Source organism: Procambarus clarkii, chromosome 47 (genome assembly GCF_040958095.1).
Source record: "Procambarus clarkii isolate CNS0578487 chromosome 47, FALCON_Pclarkii_2.0, whole genome shotgun sequence".
In the NCBI taxonomy this organism is placed as follows: Eukaryota; Metazoa; Arthropoda; class Malacostraca; order Decapoda; family Cambaridae; genus Procambarus; species Procambarus clarkii.
The window spans coordinates 25716383-25737262 of NC_091196.1; the positions used below are offsets into that span (position 1 = coordinate 25716383).

At 38.6% G+C, this 20880-nt stretch overlaps 2 protein-coding genes across 3 annotated transcripts; one reads left to right on the forward strand and one right to left on the reverse strand.

The window, feature by feature from the left end:
- Positions 1 to 355: 355 nt before the first annotated feature.
- Positions 356 to 7330, reverse strand: LOC138350781 (uncharacterized). Of its 2 annotated transcripts, none has more exons than XR_011222286.1 (2): positions 7241 to 7330; positions 356 to 1496 (listed from the first exon to the last, which is right to left on the reverse strand). XR_011222286.1 is itself a non-coding variant. In XM_069302185.1 (2 exons), the coding sequence occupies exons 1-2, from the start codon at positions 6783 to 6785 to the stop codon at positions 1234 to 1236; spliced, it is 393 nt and encodes a 130-aa protein (XP_069158286.1). In that variant the 5' UTR covers positions 6786 to 7234; the 3' UTR covers positions 356 to 1233. The 2 variants fall into 2 exon arrangements, 1 of the variants encoding a protein (XP_069158286.1); XM_069302185.1 differs by lacking the exon at positions 7241 to 7330 and adding an exon at positions 6656 to 7234.
- Positions 7331 to 13064: 5734 nt separating this feature from the next.
- mRpS17 (mitochondrial ribosomal protein S17) lies at positions 13065 to 20531 on the forward strand. Its single transcript, XM_045749968.2, has 5 exons — positions 13065 to 13269; positions 15253 to 15329; positions 16632 to 16748; positions 19577 to 19697; positions 20352 to 20531. Exons 1-5 carry the CDS (start codon positions 13153 to 13155, stop codon positions 20418 to 20420), a joined length of 501 nt encoding a protein of 166 aa, XP_045605924.1. The 5' UTR covers positions 13065 to 13152; the 3' UTR covers positions 20421 to 20531.
- The last annotated feature ends 349 nt before the right edge of the window (positions 20532 to 20880 follow it).

Here is a 20880-nt window from a genome sequence, read left to right on the forward strand (position 1 = left end):
GAGTATGTCTGCGTTTCTGTACCCTACTTTTCTCTCCGTCATCCAGGAAGCCCCAAATGAAGGTCCGGCGCCACTAACGACAATATAAAAACCACACCACCACCACCACACACCCTAGAGGCAGGTCAGGCTGTGGTGAGGCCGGGGAAAACATCACATATTGACACCATAAACACTCCCGTCCACCCCACTAAGTAGAGAAGTATAGCCTCCACCCCACCAAGAGAAAGGGGGCTTGCACCCCCACTAAGAGAAGGGGGAGTCAGTATTACACATCCAAGCTTCCTGGGAACGATATCACAGTTTTTATTCTAAGATATTTGTATTCTTTATAGAGATGAAGGTGGAGCAGGTGTGTGTGAATACAGGCCAAGATAGTGTGAGTGTTGCCAGAGACAATAAAGACGACTGGTGAAGAGCAAGATACTGTCCATGAGAAGAATTTCGAGGAGGATCCCCACTACATGCTCTTCGTACAGGCGTTGATATATCTCCCCTCTACTATAAACACGCAAAGATTGACGGATTGATTGGCTGTATGCATTCGCGATTATCTCGGCATTCACGACTTCTCAGGGCGTGAGAAGAGGGGGTTGGAACGTGGGCTTAACTGGCCACATGGCCACTTAAGTTCACATAAATGACATTCATATCCCAGTTTATAAACAATGTTGTAAATATATCATCCCAAACCACAACACACGACTATGGATTCATACTGATTTTTTTTAAATTGGAAAATAAATAATGCACTGGTCAAAGGCATGATGAGTTTACTTTCCGGGAGGCTTAGACGTTTGGGTACGTTTCTTTACACCTGATGAACCTGTTCACCTAGCTGTAAATAGTTAATAAGTATTTGGGAATTGGTCGAATGATGTGTGAGGCTGTAGCCCTCGGAAGGTTAGTCGTTGGCTATGACAACCTGGATAGGCCTAACAAGCTTCCTGACCCTGACAATGACCTGAACTAAATAGTACCCACCTTGCATGGTCCAAAAGGTCTTCTGCAAATCCCTTAGCCTTACACTTTTGAACATTTGCACCACTTTAAAACTTCCACTTACAAACAGCATCATATACACCATATTTGCTGCGTTATGCGTTTTGTAATCCCTTGGCTGAATCAGTAATGCAAAGGGAAACAGACTGATTAAAGCTGGCTTCCGCAGAATGGAGCTGGCACGGCGTAACTGAAAACAGGACATGAGAGAGGAGTGTAGACTAAAGCAGACTATACCGTGCCCGGCGGCGGCTGGTGGAGGTCATCAAGGGTGGGTCTCTGGCCGGTGCCTGGAGCATGCATGATGCTCGCCAAGTTGCGGTAATGGTCCAGTCTTGGCAGTGCTTCTCGGGTCAGATGCCGCAGGGACCGGAATGTGGCATGAGTGCCCGAGTGTGTTCCCGAATGGGTACCCATGTTGTGTGGGTATGTCAGTGAATCCATCTCCGTGTCTGATGGCGCTGAGATCGGGGAAGCGCATCGTTCCTCGATATCTGCACAATATGGAGGGGGATAAGAACACGCGTATATCAGCAAAACAATAAAATGTTAAACAATTCAAATAATCTAAAAAAAATTCCTACTACAACCGTCTTCACTTAACACAAAGTCGTCTCATGTTTACCTATTACGCTGATCGGGTGGAGTTCTGTGTCAGAGATGTATCAAGGAGCCGCGCTCTGCTCCGTTTTTCTCTTTTTGAATTCAAAATCATTACACAGATTAACGAGCCATCAGCGATAAACCGGTGCAATAGCTATCTATAAGATTGTCTGTACTTTACTCAAATATACAATCTGCAGTTTTAGCAGTCTGTCTCATCATTAAATATTGATTACGAAAATTAAATACTTGGCTAATTTCTTTGAAATTTCAAATATGTTTATGTTTCGTTTAATACCAAATGTTACCCAATACACCTAAAAAAATAACCTAATAAAGCTAAGTTATGCCTCTGCGTATTATTGGTTTTCTATAATTTATACTGAATACCTTCGAATACGCCACTGTATCATGTTTCAAATGTATTTTATATCAATATTATAACCGTGTACGCCATAATTGAGTGAGCATAGAGAGACATGCAGCTCTAAGAACAAGAGAAATATCTTCGATCTCCAAGCATGGTGCTGCAGTGAGGCGCATAACACCGTACAAACATAGTGCTGGGATTAAAAATCGAGGCTAGGATGTTTTGCCAAGAAGCAAAAATACAATCCGGATGGAATTTAAAAAACAGAGAACAATGGAAAGTGAAGAAAACCAAAACGTGCAACAGGGCCAGAAATATATGCAACAGAGCTAAAATATTACAATACAACCAAAGCGAAGAACAACCGAAGCATCTACAAACCTCTTACTGAAGCGACCATACATACGAGTCATAAATACTCATACTCCGCCCAAGTAAAACAGAAACAAGCAACACTTAGTGGGCCAGCCAGAGGCTTAGGGCCCGCGCAGGAATATTCCTACACAAAAAAAATCTATAAACCTAAAGAACCACTATGAATATACGTTACTGTTTGATTCCGTAATTATTGAAATGAAGTTTAAATAATGATGGAGTTAGGAAGCACAACAAAAGGTTCTCAATGTTGATATTGTAACCAGGAGTTTGCACTGATATCAATAATCATAACTAGTTCATTGGTAACTTAGTATTTATTACTTACACGATAATATAAGTTAATTATCGTGTTACCTTCATCCTAGCCTAGTACATTCAATTGAGGTAGGTATCATCTCAATTCTACCACAATCACAAAATATCAACTGAGCTAGTTATGATGGTAATTCTACCATAACCACAAACTAACAATCGAGCTATTTATCAAATAAGTTCTACCACAACCACAAAATAACCGAGCTAGCTATGATGGTAATTCTACCATCATCACAAAACGGCTACAAAAGTAGCTATTGCCCGGTATATCAACACCTTCCCCCGTAAATAGCTAATATGGTGGTAGAGTCATCTCTACCCCAAGCACGTAAACCTCTGCTATGCTAGTTATTATGTCAACTCTACCCGCTAGAGCTAACATCAAGCTCTAGTTGCCATGACAAATCTGCCGTTGCCACGTAAATATGTTGACACTAGTTTCTACGTCAACTTAACTACGTAAACATTAAGCAAGTTAGTTTTCGTGTCAATTCTATCCTAACCACGTAAATATCTACGCTAGTTACCCTGTTATTTCTACTCTAACCACGTAAATATCTACTACGCTAGTTGTGCCAAATCTACCCTTAACCGCGTAACTATCTACAAACTATTTACCATCTGAATTCTACCCTAGCCACATCAATATCTTCTACGTTCCTGCAGTTACGTTTCTACCCTTACCACGTAACGCCTAAGCTATTTACCATATAAATATTTACAGTGTAAATATGTACTACGCTACGGTAGAGTTACCGTGTCAACTGTACCCTCACGAGGTAAATAAACTTTTCCACCCACCTCCTCTCCATTCATCTGGTATCTCCATCCCATCCATGTTAATATCCTCTCGTCTAACTCTGGGAAAATTCTGACTTGCCCAGAATACGACTATCAGAAATTATGATATCTGATGACTTAATATAGTGAATAAAGAAGGGTATATATATATACACACACTTATCATAATATGACAGCAAATTGTATAGATATCAAATAAATTAATATTAAATAAAATATATAAATAAGATTAAATATATAAATAGCAATGATATAAATAGCATTAAATATATAAATAGCAATGATGTAAATGACATTACATATATAAATATAAAATGAATGATACCGAGTATATGCATATATATTGTTGGGGTTCAGTCCCTTAGCCCATTATTTGCTTCTTTAACCCTTTCCCCCATCGCCCCACATAATGGGTATGGGATGCATAATAAATGAACTAAATTAACTATATATATTGCATGAATATACAAGATTATATAGATTAGGCTCTTTCCAAAATATCCAATAGCCTACTATAGTAACACATAACAAATGTATTCAGTATTAGAAGTAATTATTAATCAAAGAATTATATTAGAGTTACATTGACGTGGAAAACTACATGCGCTAATATTTGCGTATACTAATAACTATAGGGATTTGGTCACGTGCATTTATTTTGATAGTTCCCCCTTGTGCCATGCAAAGAAAACGTAATGTTAACGCTTTCAAGCTGATATAGACTAACTTAAAACTAATATGCAAGTTTACATTTATAATACAGTGAATGTAAATTGTTTATAAAATGTAAACTTACATATTAAAAATTTGGGTTAGTATTTAAGTTCTGTTGGCGATTATTTGTATGTGTAGCACGTGGATGAAGCATTTACAGCGTTGTGGTTCGAACAAAAGTCGTCAGCGAAGCACTTGTTCCGAAAGTGTTCGAACGTCATCAGTTGTGAGTCGTGTGTAACAGCCCGTACTCTAAACAAAGACCCAAAGTCCATTCCATGCACCCAGTCAAACCCCCTGTTTATGAATGAAAAACGGTTTACATACGATTCACAACTGATGACGTTCGAAAACTTCCGGAACAAGTGCTTCACTGACGAATTTTGTTCGAATCACAACGCTGTAAATGCTTCACCCACGTACTACAAATACAAATAATCGCCAACAGAACCTAAATACCTAACCTAACCAGTGCCTAAATATGTACAATATGTTATTATAAAATAATTTTAATTTATATATTTGATAAAATGCCTGTTTTAAATGAACAGCATGTTAAAATTGATGAATGGGTCTTTGGGGTCGACCGCTGGATGGAATGGTCTTGGTCTGAGGACGGGTTGTGTGTAGACTATTTTTCATCCATAAATAGGGAGGTTTGGCAGATGCATGGAATGGACTTTGGCCTTTGTTTATGAGGACGGGCTGAATTATGGGTCCGAGGCAGTTTAAGGTCGATCCCCGGGTGCAATAGCCATACCATAGGTGAGATATGGATAATTGAGCGAATAACAGTTATAAGGGCACACCGAGGTTCATTATTAGTGTATTTTGGAATATGCCTGCAGTTTTAAACATTTGTATTACATTTTGTATGTGCACTTAAATTTTAAATTATCGCGCCTGTGTAGCGCCTAGAAATTTACTACTGTCCTGATCATTTGTGTTGTATATCCTTTATATATATAATTACTTAAGAATTGTTTGAAAAAAATATAAAGTATATTTCGTCTATATTAACAGCGAGTGAAAATTAAATTAAAATGGTTTTAACGTCAAATAGCATGTGGCTTAGATATTAAGTAATGGTTGATCATTGATGCAAATCAGAAAAGGGAAGGGAAGAGTACTGCCAGGAGAAAGAGCCAAGTCATTATAACTATACAGCGCGTGGGAAGGACTTGCATAAAGGTTTTGGGATGTGACGGGGGCAAAGGAATAGTGCCAAACTACTTAGACACTCGGAGATTGAACGCCGACCTGTATGAAACGAGACCATCGCTCTACCGTCTAGCCCAAGGGGCTGGGTTAGACGGTAGAGCGTCCATCCCAACCACTTAATTAAACTAGATCGATCAATAATTAGTCGTGAATTTAAGCCAAGGAAGCGCTAAGCTAATATATGACTATACAGCACTATTCTATTTTTAGGTAGAATCGAGGGGCAATTACTTAACATAATTAGTGAATAACATAATGATATAAGCTTAGATATATTAAATAAATTATATTCACTAGTGGGATACAATCAAACGATAGCTGGATTGTCAACATTTCCTACCTAAACTAACCTAAAATCAACCGTGCATTCCAAGCAGCGAAACATTTAAATGAATCAGTCATGCACTTAACTCAAATTGGTGTATATAGACATACAATTTGTTGCGCTTGACTAAATATAGCTTCTTATTAAATAAGACAATAAAAGCAAGTAAGATCGTACTTATATATCGTTATCACCAAAAATCTTGATAGACAAAATAATTCAAGCAAACATCGCGTGAAATAAATTATTAGGCGTCACGAAAAAAACAAAGCAAGAAAGGAGGAGATTTAGTGGCGACTCAGATATGCAGGCAGTAAGCGGGGGAGCTTTTGTCAAGGGTGGCATGGTTAAGACAAACTTGTAGGCTGTTAGGGAAGCTGCATGGTGTAAGTGGTAGCAATCTTTGGCGTGGTATGTGATCGGGGTTGCCTGTATCACCTTTAGTAGGCTACGATTGCAAGGATTCTAAGCTACAGGGGCGGGATTGTAGGCTAATGTCGGAGGAAACAATTGCTTAGGACGGCCGGGTTACAGTATTAATAACAGGCTCCGAGAATTAAGGTAGTTGATAAGAGGGTAGGATGAACTAGCGTGTTAGGATAGTCACTGTAGGAGGCTACGAAGCAGATAATGTACTATATAGGGAGGGCGGGTGAACACGTAAGGGGTGGTAACCTGCCCGGCTAGAAAGGTTGGAAAGTTGATAATTGAAACACTAAAACTACAGTAGCCTAATGCAGGCAAAAGTGGGTCGGACAGCAAGCGGAAATTTTCCTTGGGATAAACTGACTAAATTAGTATGACATTACAAGAGAATAAAGAACTCTAGTGGAAAATTGTGAGCAAGCGAGGCGATAGAGCAGGCCGGAGTGGAAAATTACAAGAAGATTAGCAAAGCAGAGAGGGTTGGTTAGCGTGTTAGTAACCTGGGGAAGGCGGGGCGTGAGGCCTGTGATAGTTTGAGTTGGCTTCTGCGGCATTCAGCTGCTGCTCCTGCGTGTCCACCCGGTTGACATGGAACCGTTTCCTCCTGTCCCCGCTCAGCACCGTCTTCATCGTGGCTCCGGCGTCGTCAACACCTCCCAAGTACCACTTTAAAGCGCTGCCGTGCACAGTATGTTCCCTCCTCTGTAAAGCCTAGGACAGCTACGAAAGGTTTACTGCTTGCATGGCAACACTTTAAGGTGTTCAAGAAATTTAGCAACACGTGCTACATGTCGGTTAGACAAGAGTCCGTAGGAGTTGTCCTGCTGCTGCTGGGTTATTCTTTCCTCCATAGCAGGAGAAGCTTGGAAAAGCCGGCTCGAAAACTATTTTTGTTCCATCTCCGCCTCATCGATTTCATGTTTCAAACACGCGGATGAAATAGGGATCATACCATTAATTTGTTCAAAACATACAACAAAAATACCTCATTTAGTATTCACAACAACATATAAAATACCGCTTTCATAAACTGCTCTCTGCAACTTCTCTATTACTCTTAAACTGACCAGCTTCATTGTGGTTACCTTCGTTATCTAAAACGTGAATCATCTTGGATGAAGGACCAGGACGCACGACCGTCCTCCGCGCGGGTCTTGTGTGTACTGACACCGGCCGGCGGCCCTTCACCACATATACCTTCCCATACACCCCTTCCCCCTCCCCCACCCAGGGTGGCACTCTCCAGCCCCCCAGGGGTGGCACTCCCCCCCAGGGGTGGCACTCCCCCCCCCACCCACCCAGGGGCGGCACCCCCCCCGCCATCACCGGTGGTCGGCCACGAGGCTCCCAGAACCAGCTCAAGTTATGTATTCCTTTCGTAATGTATTGCCTTACGGTTTTGGTACTATTTGATTATATTTAAGTTAACTTTATTAAAGCTTCTCATAAAATTATATATTTTTGAACCATTCAAATCTATTCGATTTTGAGGCTATGTCGATTTGCGTCCGGAACCAAAGTGCATTCGTAAATTTTGTCCGTCATATGTAATAAAAAAATTAAAAATTTCTGTAATTATAAATTAACATTATTTCATTCATTTGGGCACTATGAGACTAGAACCACCGACCCCACGGGTGAGAGACAGAAATTCTTCCACTGTACTATGATACACCCGCAATACAAAAGATTTAAAAAAATATACAATTTTAGTTGGGCAGCGGATAATTGCCTCTCTGAAATCTTTTGTATTGAGGTTGTCTCATAGTATAGTGGCTACCTACCTTGTAGAAGTTACGGAGATCAACGGCCCCGCGGCCCGGTTTCCAACCAGGCCTCCCGGAAGAGCTTCTACCTAACACCCGTGGGATCGGCGGCTCGAGTCTCCTAGTGCCCAAGTGAATGAAATATTTTTTACCATGATAGTGTGGTTAACAATTTAACATCATTATATTATAAGCCCGAGTTAGGTTTACTATTTTAGTTCTATTCACAGTTATTTGTATTTACCGTCAGGCTAGGCTCGTAAAACTGGCGGCCGTCTCCTAAGACGCATTCATAAATGTTAACGTATTGTGTGACAAAAATACTCTAGGTTTATTTTCAAATTAAAATTATTATTCATATATAAATTATTCAACCCGTCCTCGACTCAAGTCCATTATATCCAGGCGTCGACCCCACAGACGCATTCATAAATTTGTACATGCTGTTCATTCAAAACAGGAATTTTCTCAAATATAAATTAATATTATAATATATTAGCATATTGTGCATATATAAGCATAGGTTAGGTTAGGTTAGGTGTTTAGGTTCTGTTGGCGATTATTTGTATTTGTAGTACGCGGGTGAAGCATTTACGGCGTTGTGGTTCGAACAAAATTCGTCAGTGAAGCACTTGTTCCGGAAGTGTTCGAACGAAATCAGTTGAGTCGTGTGTAAACCGTTTTTAATTCATAAACAGCTGGGCTGCATATGGGAACGTGGATGACAAACAGAAGCCTTCAAGCAAAAATCATCAGGACAAATGTGGAAACCTTCGACAAGCTGCCGGCTTCCTGTCCTCGTCGAGATCACTAGAGATATAGTAACTCTCGCATAAATTTAAAACATTTGTAATGATATGCGAACAAGCCTGAATGGTCCCCAGGCATACATGCAACTGAAAACTCACACCCCAGAAGTGACTCGAACCCATACTGCCAGGAGCACTCTGCAACTGGTGTACAGGGCACCTAATGCACTCGACCATCACGACCGGACAAAAGCTGATGGTAGCCGAGGCTGCTCCACCAACTTATTTGTAATGATATATTCGGCTAACAAACGGAAATCAAAAAAATAAAGTGTCATCAGAGGAAAACAGATGAATTTAACGAATTTATTCACAATGAGATGTGCCAAATAAACAAATCATCGTTCTAAAATTCTTGTACTCATAGCAATTATTTGGTCATACATAATAAAGTGGACAATTGGAACCCCTAAAAAATCACGTTTTCTATCAACGTCGATACCAACAGGCGGCAACAATATAAATTCAAATATTTTCCTTTCCGCCGCTGACATCCTTTTGACCTGATATATGGATTCCATCATGGCGAACAAGGTTGAATTAATATTAACGCTGTATTTGATGTCCTCATTCCCTTTACGTCACAGAGAGCTGAGGTTATTGATGCGGTGTTGATTATTCATGACAGGTTGCGCCATGATTCATAAACATTGCATGGTTCCCGAGCCGGAAATGTGTTACCCTGGGACCATAGGTACCTGGGTGTTAGTCAGCTGTCACGGGCTGCTTCCTGGGGGTGGAGGCCTGGTCGAGGACCGGGCCGCGGGGACACTAAAGCCCCGAAATCATCTCAAGATAACCTCAAGAAGATAACCATTGGTAATCCTTCACATTAGTAAACAAATGGCATTATTATATCATTATTCCTCATAATTATCTCACAAACTTGCTGATATATAATTTCTATGAGGCAATTTAACCATCCAAGATCAAATAAAGGTGATTTGATAAAATACTATGCCTGAAATTACCATCAGAGTGCCGGCGGGATGATGGGGATTTAGCCTCGGGTACCATCATCTTTTGTCCGGTCGTGATGGTCGAGTGGTTAAGGTGTCCTGTACACCAGTTGCAGAGTGCTCCTGGCAGTATGGGTTCGAGTCACTTCTGGGGTGTGAGTTTTCAGTTGCATATATGCCTGGGGACCATTCAGGCTTATTCGCGCAAGATATACAGGTGCTACTCTCCTTGTCTACATTACTAAGGAAAATAAGCGCTTCCATTTTATTACTACAATTATCATTTCAGTATTTTGATTACAAGTATTATTACCTGGTAATTTTATTTATTTATTTATTTATTTATTTATTTATTTATTTTCAAAAAGGTACATTGGATTTGTGAGAGTACATAACATTGGAGTTCTAACATTCTTGTCAAGTCAATAACGCGTATAGCGTTTCGAGCCGTTAAGATTGATTAGACTAGCATGATGTAATTGTAATTTATTTATTGTATTTATTTATTCATGTACAAAAATATACGATGTGTTGTTAAGGGGGTTCATATGTTGGTGGGTGAGCAGAACATTCTTGCAAACTGATCTTCTTATCTACCCTTATCAATAGGCTCCAGAATCTGTACGCTAGTTAATTGACAGTTGAGGCTGCGGGACCAAAGAGCCAAAGCTCAACCCCCAGAAGCACAACTAGATGAGTACTAGGCTGTGGCTTTGAGTCGAGAAAATACTTGTAACCGAGTCTAAGCCGAGCAGTAGTAACATCTAGAAGTCCCTGCTGATTTTATTGGATGAACCATAGATATGTGGCTCCTCTTGCATGATAGTATGATGATAGATGGAATTACTGTGTCTGGTGGAATTACGAGAAAATACCATAGTTAGTCATCAACTCTTGCCTGCCCGACAACTCCCTTTGATTCTCGTTTTCTGTATTTTTTGTGCTAGTTTATTATAGAAAACTGTTTTGGAGGATATTATGGTAACCGAGCGACGGGTGCAGGGTTTCTGTCAGAATTCGGTTAAAAAATCACGCTCAGGAGTTAAATTTCCAACATTTCAGATATTTTGAAAACTGCAGGGGGGTTTGGGCAAAATATGACCCATCGCCGTTTTCAGTAATTGGCATATTTTCTGTATAAAAATTCGTAATTTGAAAATGAAAATAGGTGCAGAGTCAGAATTCAGCTCAAAAATCACGCTCAGGAGTCAAATTTCGGACATTTACGATATTTTGAAAACTGAAGGGGGGTTTGGGCAAAATTTGACCCATCGCCGTTTTCAGTAATTAGCATATTTTCGGTATAAAAAGTCGTAATTTGAAAATGAAAATAGGTGCAGAGAGTCAGAATTCGGCTCAAAAATCACACTCAGGAGTCAAATTTCCGACATTTCAGATATTTTGAAAACTGCAGGGGGGGTTGGGCAAAACATGACCCATCGCCGTTTTCAGTAATTGGCATATTTTCAGTAAAAAAATTCGTAAATTGAAAATGAAAATAGGTGCAGAGAGTCAGAATTCGGCTTAAAAATCACGCTCAGGAGTCAAATTTCGGACATTTCAGATATTTTGAAAACTGCAGGGGGGTTTGGGCAAAATAAGACCCCTCGCCGTTTTCAGTAATTGGCATATTTTCGGTATAAAAAGTCGTAATTTGAAAATGAAAATAGGTGCAGAGAGTCAGAATTCGGCTCAAAAATCACGCTCAGGACTCAAATTTCCGACATTTCAGATATTTTGAAAACTGCAGGGGGGTTTAGGCAAAATATGACCGATCGCCGTTTTCAGTAATTGGCATATTTTCGGTATAAAAAGTCGTAATTTGAAAATGAAAATAGGTACAGAGAGTCAGAATTCAGCTAAAAAATCACGCTCAGGAGTCAAATTTCGGACATTTACGATATTTTGAAAACTGTAGGGGGGTTTGGGCAAAATTTGACCCATCGCCGTTTTCAGTAATTAGCATATTTTCGGTATAAAAAGTCGTAATTTGAAAATGAAAATAGGTGCAGAGAGTCAGAATTCGCCTCAAAAATCACGCTCAGGGGTCAAATTTCGGACATTTCAGATATTTTGAAAACTGCAGGGGGGTTTGGGCAAAATATGACCCTTCACCGTTTTCAGTAATTGGCATATTTTCGGTGTAAAAAGTAGTAATTTGAAAATGAAAATAGGTGCAGAGAGTCAGAATTCGGCTCAAAAATCACCCTCAGGAGTCAAATTTCCGACATTTCAGATATTTTGAAAACTGCAGGGGGGTTTGGGCAAAATATGACCGATCGCCGTTTTCAGTAATTGGCATATTTTCGGTGTAAAAAGTAGTAATTTGAAAATGAAAATAGGTGTAGAGAGTCAGAATTCGGCCCAAAAATCACGCTCAGGAGTCAAATTTCCGACATTTCAGATATTTTGAAAACTGCAGGGGGGTTTGGCAAAATATGACCCATCGCCGTTTTCAGTAATTGGCATATTTTCGGTATAAAAATTCGTAATTTGCAAATGAAAATAGGTGCAGAGAGTCATAATTCGGCTCAAAATTCACATTCAGGAGTCAAATTTCAGACATTTCAGATATTTTGAAAACTGAAGGGGGGTTTGGGCAAAATATGACCCATCGCCGTTTTCAGTAATTGGCATATTTTCGGTATAAAAATTCGTAATTTGAAAATGAAAATAGGTGCAGAGAGTCAGAATTCGGCTCAAAAATCACCCTCAGGAGTCAAATTTCCGACATTTCAGATATTTTGAAAACCGCATGGGGGTTTGGGCAAAATATGACCCATCGCCGTTTTCAGTAATTGGCATATTTTCGGTATAAAAAGTCGTAATTTGATAATGAAAATAGGTGCAGAGAGTCAGAATTAGGCTCAAAAATCACGCTCAGAAGTCAAATTTCGGACATTTACGATATTGTGAAAACTGCAGGGGAAAACTGTAGATCAAGATCTTGGTAATCTTCAACTGTAAAGACGTGGAAGGACTTCACACCCATTAAGCTTCAAACAGTAAATATTGATAAGTTATCCTATTATCATATTGGTTAAATATATATATGCAGAGATAATGTTAATAAAACAATTAAAATCGTTTAATGTACTCTATATATCATAATAGATTACTTTGAAACCCGTATCAGTTAGTTTTTTAGTTTAGTTCATTTATTATGCACCCCATACCCATCTTGTGGACGGTACTGGAAAGGGTTACAGAGGCACATAATGGGCTCAGGGACTGAACCCCACAATTCATTTAGCTAAGCAAGTTACAATCTTGATGAGCTAGTTACAATAGTCACTAAACAAAAAATTGGGCAACTCTTATTACAAATTCGCTACTTTTAGACCGTCAGCTCGCTACTTTTAGCAATTTGAACCTGGCAACCCTGGCAGGGAAGGTAGAGGAGACGGGGAGTGAGTGCACGCTGCTCGACTCCTCTTTACTCCTCACTAAACTACCCATTATAATGGCTTCTCAGGTGGCCAAACGCTACTTTTTAATTGGGCAATGCATCTCCCACAATATCCAAAATGCTGCCAGAGTTCGAGTGAAACGAATGGAGTTTGACAGTAACTTGAATATGGTGAGTTATGGGGAGCCCGGTACTATGTTATGAGCAGTCAGGCATTTATATATTTTATTTAATACATTTAAACGAGTGAAAAGTAGTTGTTTAACAATTTCCATACCAACATTGTTATTTCAAATCCATCATCACACACCATTGAATGTGGGACAAACGATTGGGAACATTTACTTTGACCTAATGTCTCTGTTCACCTAGCAGTAAATAAGGTAACCGAGAGTTACTTGAATTTACCTGGTAGACAGCAAGGCAACTGTTGTGGGTTGCATCCAGTAAAAGGTCAGTAGATTGACCTGGGGGGGGGGAGGTCTGGGGACATACCTAAGGTATCTGTACTCCATACACAGGCTTCCTATCCTCAGCAAAACAAATTATTATTATAATTATTATCACGTAAAAGCTGTAACCATTTATCCCACATAACTAATGACTTAGTTTTAGTTTCCAATAAATAATAAAAACATTGAGTCTAGAGAAACAAAGATACTGCATTACACACAGAAATCACAATTGCATAATGCATAAAATGAACAAATCCACAAGGGCCGTGACAAGGATTCGATCCTGCGTCCGAGAACATCCCAGACACTGCCTTTATCGAATGAGCTACGACATGGTAAAAGGAGTCGAGACAGAAGTTCTATTGAACTTAATGGATCCTGCAGCCTCTCCGAGGCACAAACCAGCTATGCACTCAAGTAATCATTCACTCGAGCTATGTCAATAGGCCGTTCTCTCCCATTCTAAGGGTGAAGAGGGAGAACGGCCTCTTGACATAGCTCGAGTGCATGGGGGAGTTGTGTAAAACCCTGGTTTGTGCCTCGGAGAGGCTGCAGGATCCATTAAGTTCAATAGAACTTCTGTCTCGACTCCTTTTACCATGTCGTAGCTCAGTCGATTAAGGCAGCGTCTGGGATGTTCTCGGACGCAGGATCGAATCCTTGTCACGGCCCTTGTGGATTTGTACAAATACTGCATTTTGGTGTTGGTATTAATAGTAGGATTGGGACAAATCATACAATGGCATTAACTGAATTTACCTGAGGGTTATCCTTAGTGGCCCTGTGGGGGGGATAGGAAACCGGAACCTTTTTTCCAGTAAAATTTTACACTGAAGTAATGTCTTGGCATTTATGGCTTAGGCACGTACATGATTCAATGGGTTTATATCCCTGTGGGTGAAAAAAGCATTTGTTTTCTAACTTACACTGTGGCTTGTTGAGTTTGAACCTGCTGCCCCAAATGCAAGTCACATTATACACAAAGTGGTTCACCAACTGATTTTAAAACCTACCTAACCATACTTAGCCTAACGTATCCGTGACCAGCCCAACGTAGCCCAGACCAACCTTTCCTAGCCCAGATCAGCCTAACCTACCTAGCCTAGCCTTTTCCCTAAACCTAACCTTCCAATGAATCTAATCTAACCCCCCCTCTGAGCCTAATAAAGCTTAAACTAAGCCAATACAATATTTCTTAACCTGACTATAGTATATAGATGCTTTTAACATTTGGGAAACTAACTTTGTCGCAATGCCTGTGTATGATTAAACCATATCTCGCTACCCCTTATATGTATTACATTGTTCCTTTTATAGTAGTAGTAGTCTGGATTAATATCTTCCAGTTCTTAAAACAGTGTATGCTGTTAGGTTAGGTTGGTTTTAAAAATCTGTTATGGGTATAAGGTAACCCTATATCCATCAAAAATGACACAAAATAACCTATATATTTGGAGTAAAGCTTCAATAGTTTGATTTATATTTATTTGTATTAGCTCTAATTGCATGGTTTATATTTTTCTCATTTCATGTTTACTTTTGTAAGATAAATATAAAAATTATTCTAGGCAGTTAAACTTTTGGCTTCCTGTCCTCATCGAGGCCACTAACGATGGTGGCCCTCGGGTAATTCAGGAAAATGATATTATACAAGGTTCTTACAATCACAACTTAGTTTTATTTCTACTTTTGGTTTCAGTACTTTCCATGTGATACACACTACTATGCCCATGATCCAGAGAAAGTGTGCAAAGAAGGAGATATTGTACTAATCAAGTAAGAAATAAGAGTTTTTTATAATTGTTTTGTCTACCATTCATGTAATTAATTCTAGATAAAATTTATTTGAGGAGGGATATCACACTATTGGAAAATGACATGTAAACAGAAAATATGCCGATCAAAAGTAAACTTTTTGAAAATAGGGAAGTACTGTACAGTTTTCCAGAAACTTTCCAGCATTCCATTTTCAATCCTTTCTCGTAACCTTAAAAAAAAAAAAAAAAAACTTTTAGTGTAGATGAAAAGCTCCTTTATGAGCTTGCCACCATGTTGTTCTCTAAGGCATTGACTTGCTCTCACAAGAGTATGACCAAACAGCTAAGCCTTGATAATCTTTCCTATTACCACAAAGATCGTCACTTTACTGTGGCGATCGTTGCAAGTGCCCTTGCTTTACTATAATTGGAGGAAGTGAGACACTGGCGAAATTAAGGTAATTATCAGGAGAAAGCAATAAGCCATTATGATTATGTATCAATTGGAAAGGATGGAAATGGTGCCCAACCACTTGAGGTTGGTCGCTGATTGAATGCCGACCTGCAAGAACTGAGACAGTTGCTCTACCATTCAGAATGTCTTTTATTAAGTTCATTTATCTACACAAAATTATCTACTCTTCTACATGCAGAACACATGGCACAATAACATGGCTGAAAATTTAAACCCCCAACCCACTAATCTGAAAATAAGAGATGTGTTAGTCCATCCTGGACCATTATCAAGGTTTGTGTGATACGGTGATGGCCTAATATGGACTGAAATGTCATCATCACCTATGCAGTATTTTCAGATTTGTGGGATGGGTGTCTAAATTTTCACCTTCACTTCAGAAAGGAGCTTTTCATCAATACTCAAAGCCTTATCTTGCTTTATTTTTTATTTATGCAAAGGCATACTGAACTTATTGTTTGAAAATTTTACCAAACTCATTCTGATATAGGCCTTTTAATCGAGATAAAATTTCTGTACGGTATTTTTTTCATATTTGCCGAATACCAGCTTCTCATTTTTATACAGTGCCAGTGCTAAATAATCACTTTTTACTGAACTGTTTGAGGAAGATTAAAGCTTGCCATTATCTTGGAGTACTGGATTAATATTTTATAATTACACTGATGGTAAAGATTGATTTAGTACTCTTATTAAGAAAACTATGAATGATGTTGGTGTGACACTTGCTAAATATATTACAGTATATGAATTATAATCAATATTCATATTACTAGTATTATACTAGTATTTTAATCAATATGTATTAATATTGATTATAATTTTGGAACATATCTTTTTCTTCAGAGAACTTCCAGAAAAGATGACAAAGGATATTACTCACTCTTTAATTAAAATGGTCTACAAATTTGGTGATGTAACTGACCCCATCACTGGCAAGAAAGTGATTATGAATAAATATAGGTAAGGTTGGATCTGCAATAATAGTTAGAATGTTAGGTAATCAGAACTGAGTATACAATGCTTTGGTCACAGGGTATTGTGACCGACTAATAAAGAAAGCTGGTATACTGCATGCTACAGTAGTCTGTATGTTTAAGTTTATTTTCTTTACCTTCAATTTTACTCTATTGAAGGTGTTATACAAGACTGATAAGTTTCGGTAACAAATTATTGAAGATATTTCTGGTTGATGTTCTGTGGTCTTTGAGCCCAGTTTAGTGATTAATCTGTTGGTGAGCATTTTTCTGGTATTCGAGTATGTGTACACACTTTACCATGTACAGTATTTTATTGGTAGGTGTTACAGCCACTATGGGCCCGTAATTGGGTTCTTGATGTTATAACGTCTATAGTACTGTATATCCGACCCCAAGTCGGTAGTAAGCTTTCAAGAGCTGGTAATAGTACAACGAATAAAAAAGGGGGTAGGGATAAACAACACGATTTCCTTCACCAATACATTTACCATCACCATTAAATAAAAATATAAATAGATTATTACTACACTTATGTACAAAAGTGTCACTTTCACGCAGGACACAAATGCATTTGCACTGTTCGTCAACTCCAGTGTTTCCACCGTCCGGTACCCTGTCCATTTGTACTGGCAAATCCTGGCGAATTCATCTTTTACGTGAGCCAGTCCCCCGACACAGTATCATTATGTACCTATACCCCAACTTTGCTTTCCAGCTATGTACTCGCAAAGTACTTCAGCAACACACTGACAGAGGTCTCGTACAACCATATACAAGAGTAGCGAACACTCTGGCGGAAGCCTCTAGCAGCTTGCTAGCAGCACTTCACAATAGGCACATCACTGTCGTCCACAACTCTTACAAGCCAATCCCAGGTACACCGATCTACACCAACTCTGCGTATATTAGCAATTAGCACACACTGCTCAGATCAAGGGCAGCTTACTTAGTCTTCTTGCAGGACCAAGCTAAGAGTTTGTGGACTGCCCAAGGTAAACTGCCTTCCTCAGTACCACTGCCTCCACATGTCACCTCTGTGGACATAAAGACCTCATTAATTAGATGAACAGTACACTGGGGAAACCTTGAGGTAACACTTGTTCACCGGGGAGTTGACATTATGCTTTGTAGCACAACCTAGATGGTGTTCATCTAGGTCATGACATGCCATCCACCAGAGGTCGTCCACATCGACCTCTCTTTCTGACTAAGGCAGGAAACCAAAGCCATTCATCGCTGCCACGTTATCACCAACAGATGGCGTCGTCCACATAGCATCCAATACCAGGGGAGTTTGAGTGCAGACTCATAGATAGCGCTGGAATTGCCACACCATACTCAGACGATGGTGTCAATACCGTAACAGTAGTGTTAGACCTGTCATTTTTAAACCATTCTTGTAATTAGGTATCCAGAGCAGGGGATACTTTGTTTTTATTCTGATGTGTCTGTTAACTGTCTCTAGAGCCTTGTTATATTAACGTGGCACTTAAAATACCAGTTTGATTAAAGAATTATTGCTGCTTTTAAAATTAGATAATGTAGCCATATAGCAAAATTTTATTTTTATTTATTTTGAGATTGCTTCCACACGCTGCCAAGAGACTAATACACCTATGTTAAATTACTTATTTTAACCTTATGTGCAGTATAGTACTGTACTGTACTTATGTTGTGAAACAGGTTTATGTTATCAGATTTCAACCCGTTCTCGCAAATTTAATGCAAATTTTAATAAGTCAATATTGACTTATTAAATATGTGCATAGGTGACATACTTAACATAATAGATACCCTTAAAAAGATTCATAGAAAACACCGACCTTACCTAACCTACTGAGTATGTTAAGATAAGCATCTTATTGCTTTGTAATTACAATTATTACTTAACCTATAATAGGTATAGGTTAAGTAATAATTGTAATTACGAAGCAATAAGATGCTTATCTTAAGATACTAACAAGGTTAGGTAAGGTCGGTGTTTTCTATGAATCTTTTTAAGGGTATCTATTATGTTTAGTATATCACCTATGCACGTAGTTAATAAGTCAATATTGACTTATTAAATTTGCGAGAACGGGTTGCAGATTTTTATTGTGCTTGTATGGATCTTTGGACTCTAATCAACCGGTTCACCAGAGTCATTTTGTCAGGTTCTGTTAGTGGCTCATCATTGATTATTTTCCTCTTTTGAGTTTACAATTACATTTGTGATTCCTTGAGTCTTTCTCAAGACATGAGATTGTGCTGGGTACAATCAATATAGCCAGTGGCTTAACATGACAGACAAGCCTTAAACTGCTTTGGGCACCACTAAAGCTAGTGTAGTTTAAGGGTTATGTCAATTTTGTTTAAATATGTATAAAGTTGAGGAGGCGACATTTTGTTTTCTAGAATACTCCTAAGAATGTTTGTATTGTGAGATGTGTGGTATTTGGACTGGACACTACTGCATGATGATAATGATGATGACTGATGCTAGGCGAGATACAATACTTAACTGGAAATGTTAGCAGGCTGGCTTATGAAATAGAGCTGAAAGAACTAAGTTGAAACTGTATTGAAAGTAATTAATTTTCAAAAAAGGTGCTGGAGTAAAGAAAGGGTTTGTCATTTTCATATAATGAAGCATCATTGTTTTGGATCTCACTACTACTATTTCCCCTTGTTGCAGTTGTTATTAAAACAATTTCCCCGTGTTGCATCTCACTACTACAACCTGCTTAGTTCTCCACCACATTTTCCAAGGGATGAATTGCCTGTTAATTTGTAAATTAAACTTTATATTTTAATGCATTTGTATCTCTTTAGGGACCAAATAAAAGAACGTATCAAGATGTTTGGAGTGGCGGAGGATGGCAAGGGAGGATTCAATTACGAGGAAGCACCAGACAGAGGTTGGCAAGAAGGCAAGAGAGATTTCACTCACAAGGTAGGAAAAATATTTTTAATGAAATTCAATTGAGTACTCATGTTTAATTTCCTGTATATACTGTACGTACTTAATTTTTTGTATTGTTACTATATTAATTTAGGGATTTAAATTTATTTTGGTGTTTTATATTATTGTTGATTTATTTCTTGGTAATTGGTAATTGTTTTTATATACAGTAATATGAAAGACAAGCTTTGCTGGTACATTGATAATAACATTATGGTAGTTATATCCTTTTTTTCTTTTTTTTTTTTTTTTTTTTTGCTTGTGTTCACATTTTATGCTATCACATAACTTACACATCCTGCACACTGACAATCACAATAATGCGATGAATCTGTGAATAAATATTGAGGCTCTATGATGGAAGTGAACCCACAGTACCAACTGGATCATGATCGGCTAGAAGTATCTCGGCCAGAAGTACTAATTGACTTGTATGGAGTTTGGAAGGCACCATCTAGTACCATAATCCAAGTTTTATAAGATACCCGCCCACACTCGTGGTGCTGATAGTGATGTTCTCCATCCCTCGGCACCTACCAATGCACGATGATATTCACAGTATTGTTATTGTGTATTGACTTACAAACACGTTTAAAAGTAAGTACTGTGCAGTACAATAAGATGACGTGATTCTTATAATTTCAGGTTGGCTACATGAAGTGGCATGAGTTCCCACCAGGCCACCCACTTCACAATGATCCAGTTGCCACTTAAAGCCTCAAATTAGCCTATATATTATATATAATACTATATATAAATGCCATTTTGTGAGGGAGAAAATATAATGTATATACTGTATTGTACAAGTACATAATAAGAACATAGTATTATTGTTTGTGTATGCCTATATTATTACTGCAGTTATTAGGTATTCCTTGTAGTGGGAGATATCATGGCTGTGGAAAATATCCACCGTTGTGTGTACAAAAATCTAAAATAAGGCCTATCATGGCATACCTGATTTCAGTGGTCATGCATAAAAATTTACTACACTGCAGATGTTTAATATGTCTAGTACAAATTATGAGAAAAGATAACGACTTATTGTGTAGCTGTCAACATGAGCCATTGACTCAAATGTGCAGAACTAACGAGTTGCATGCCCCCACGAGGAGTTTACTATCACTCCATGGTTGCAGGATAACAGGTTGTATGGAACTATACTTTTGCATCT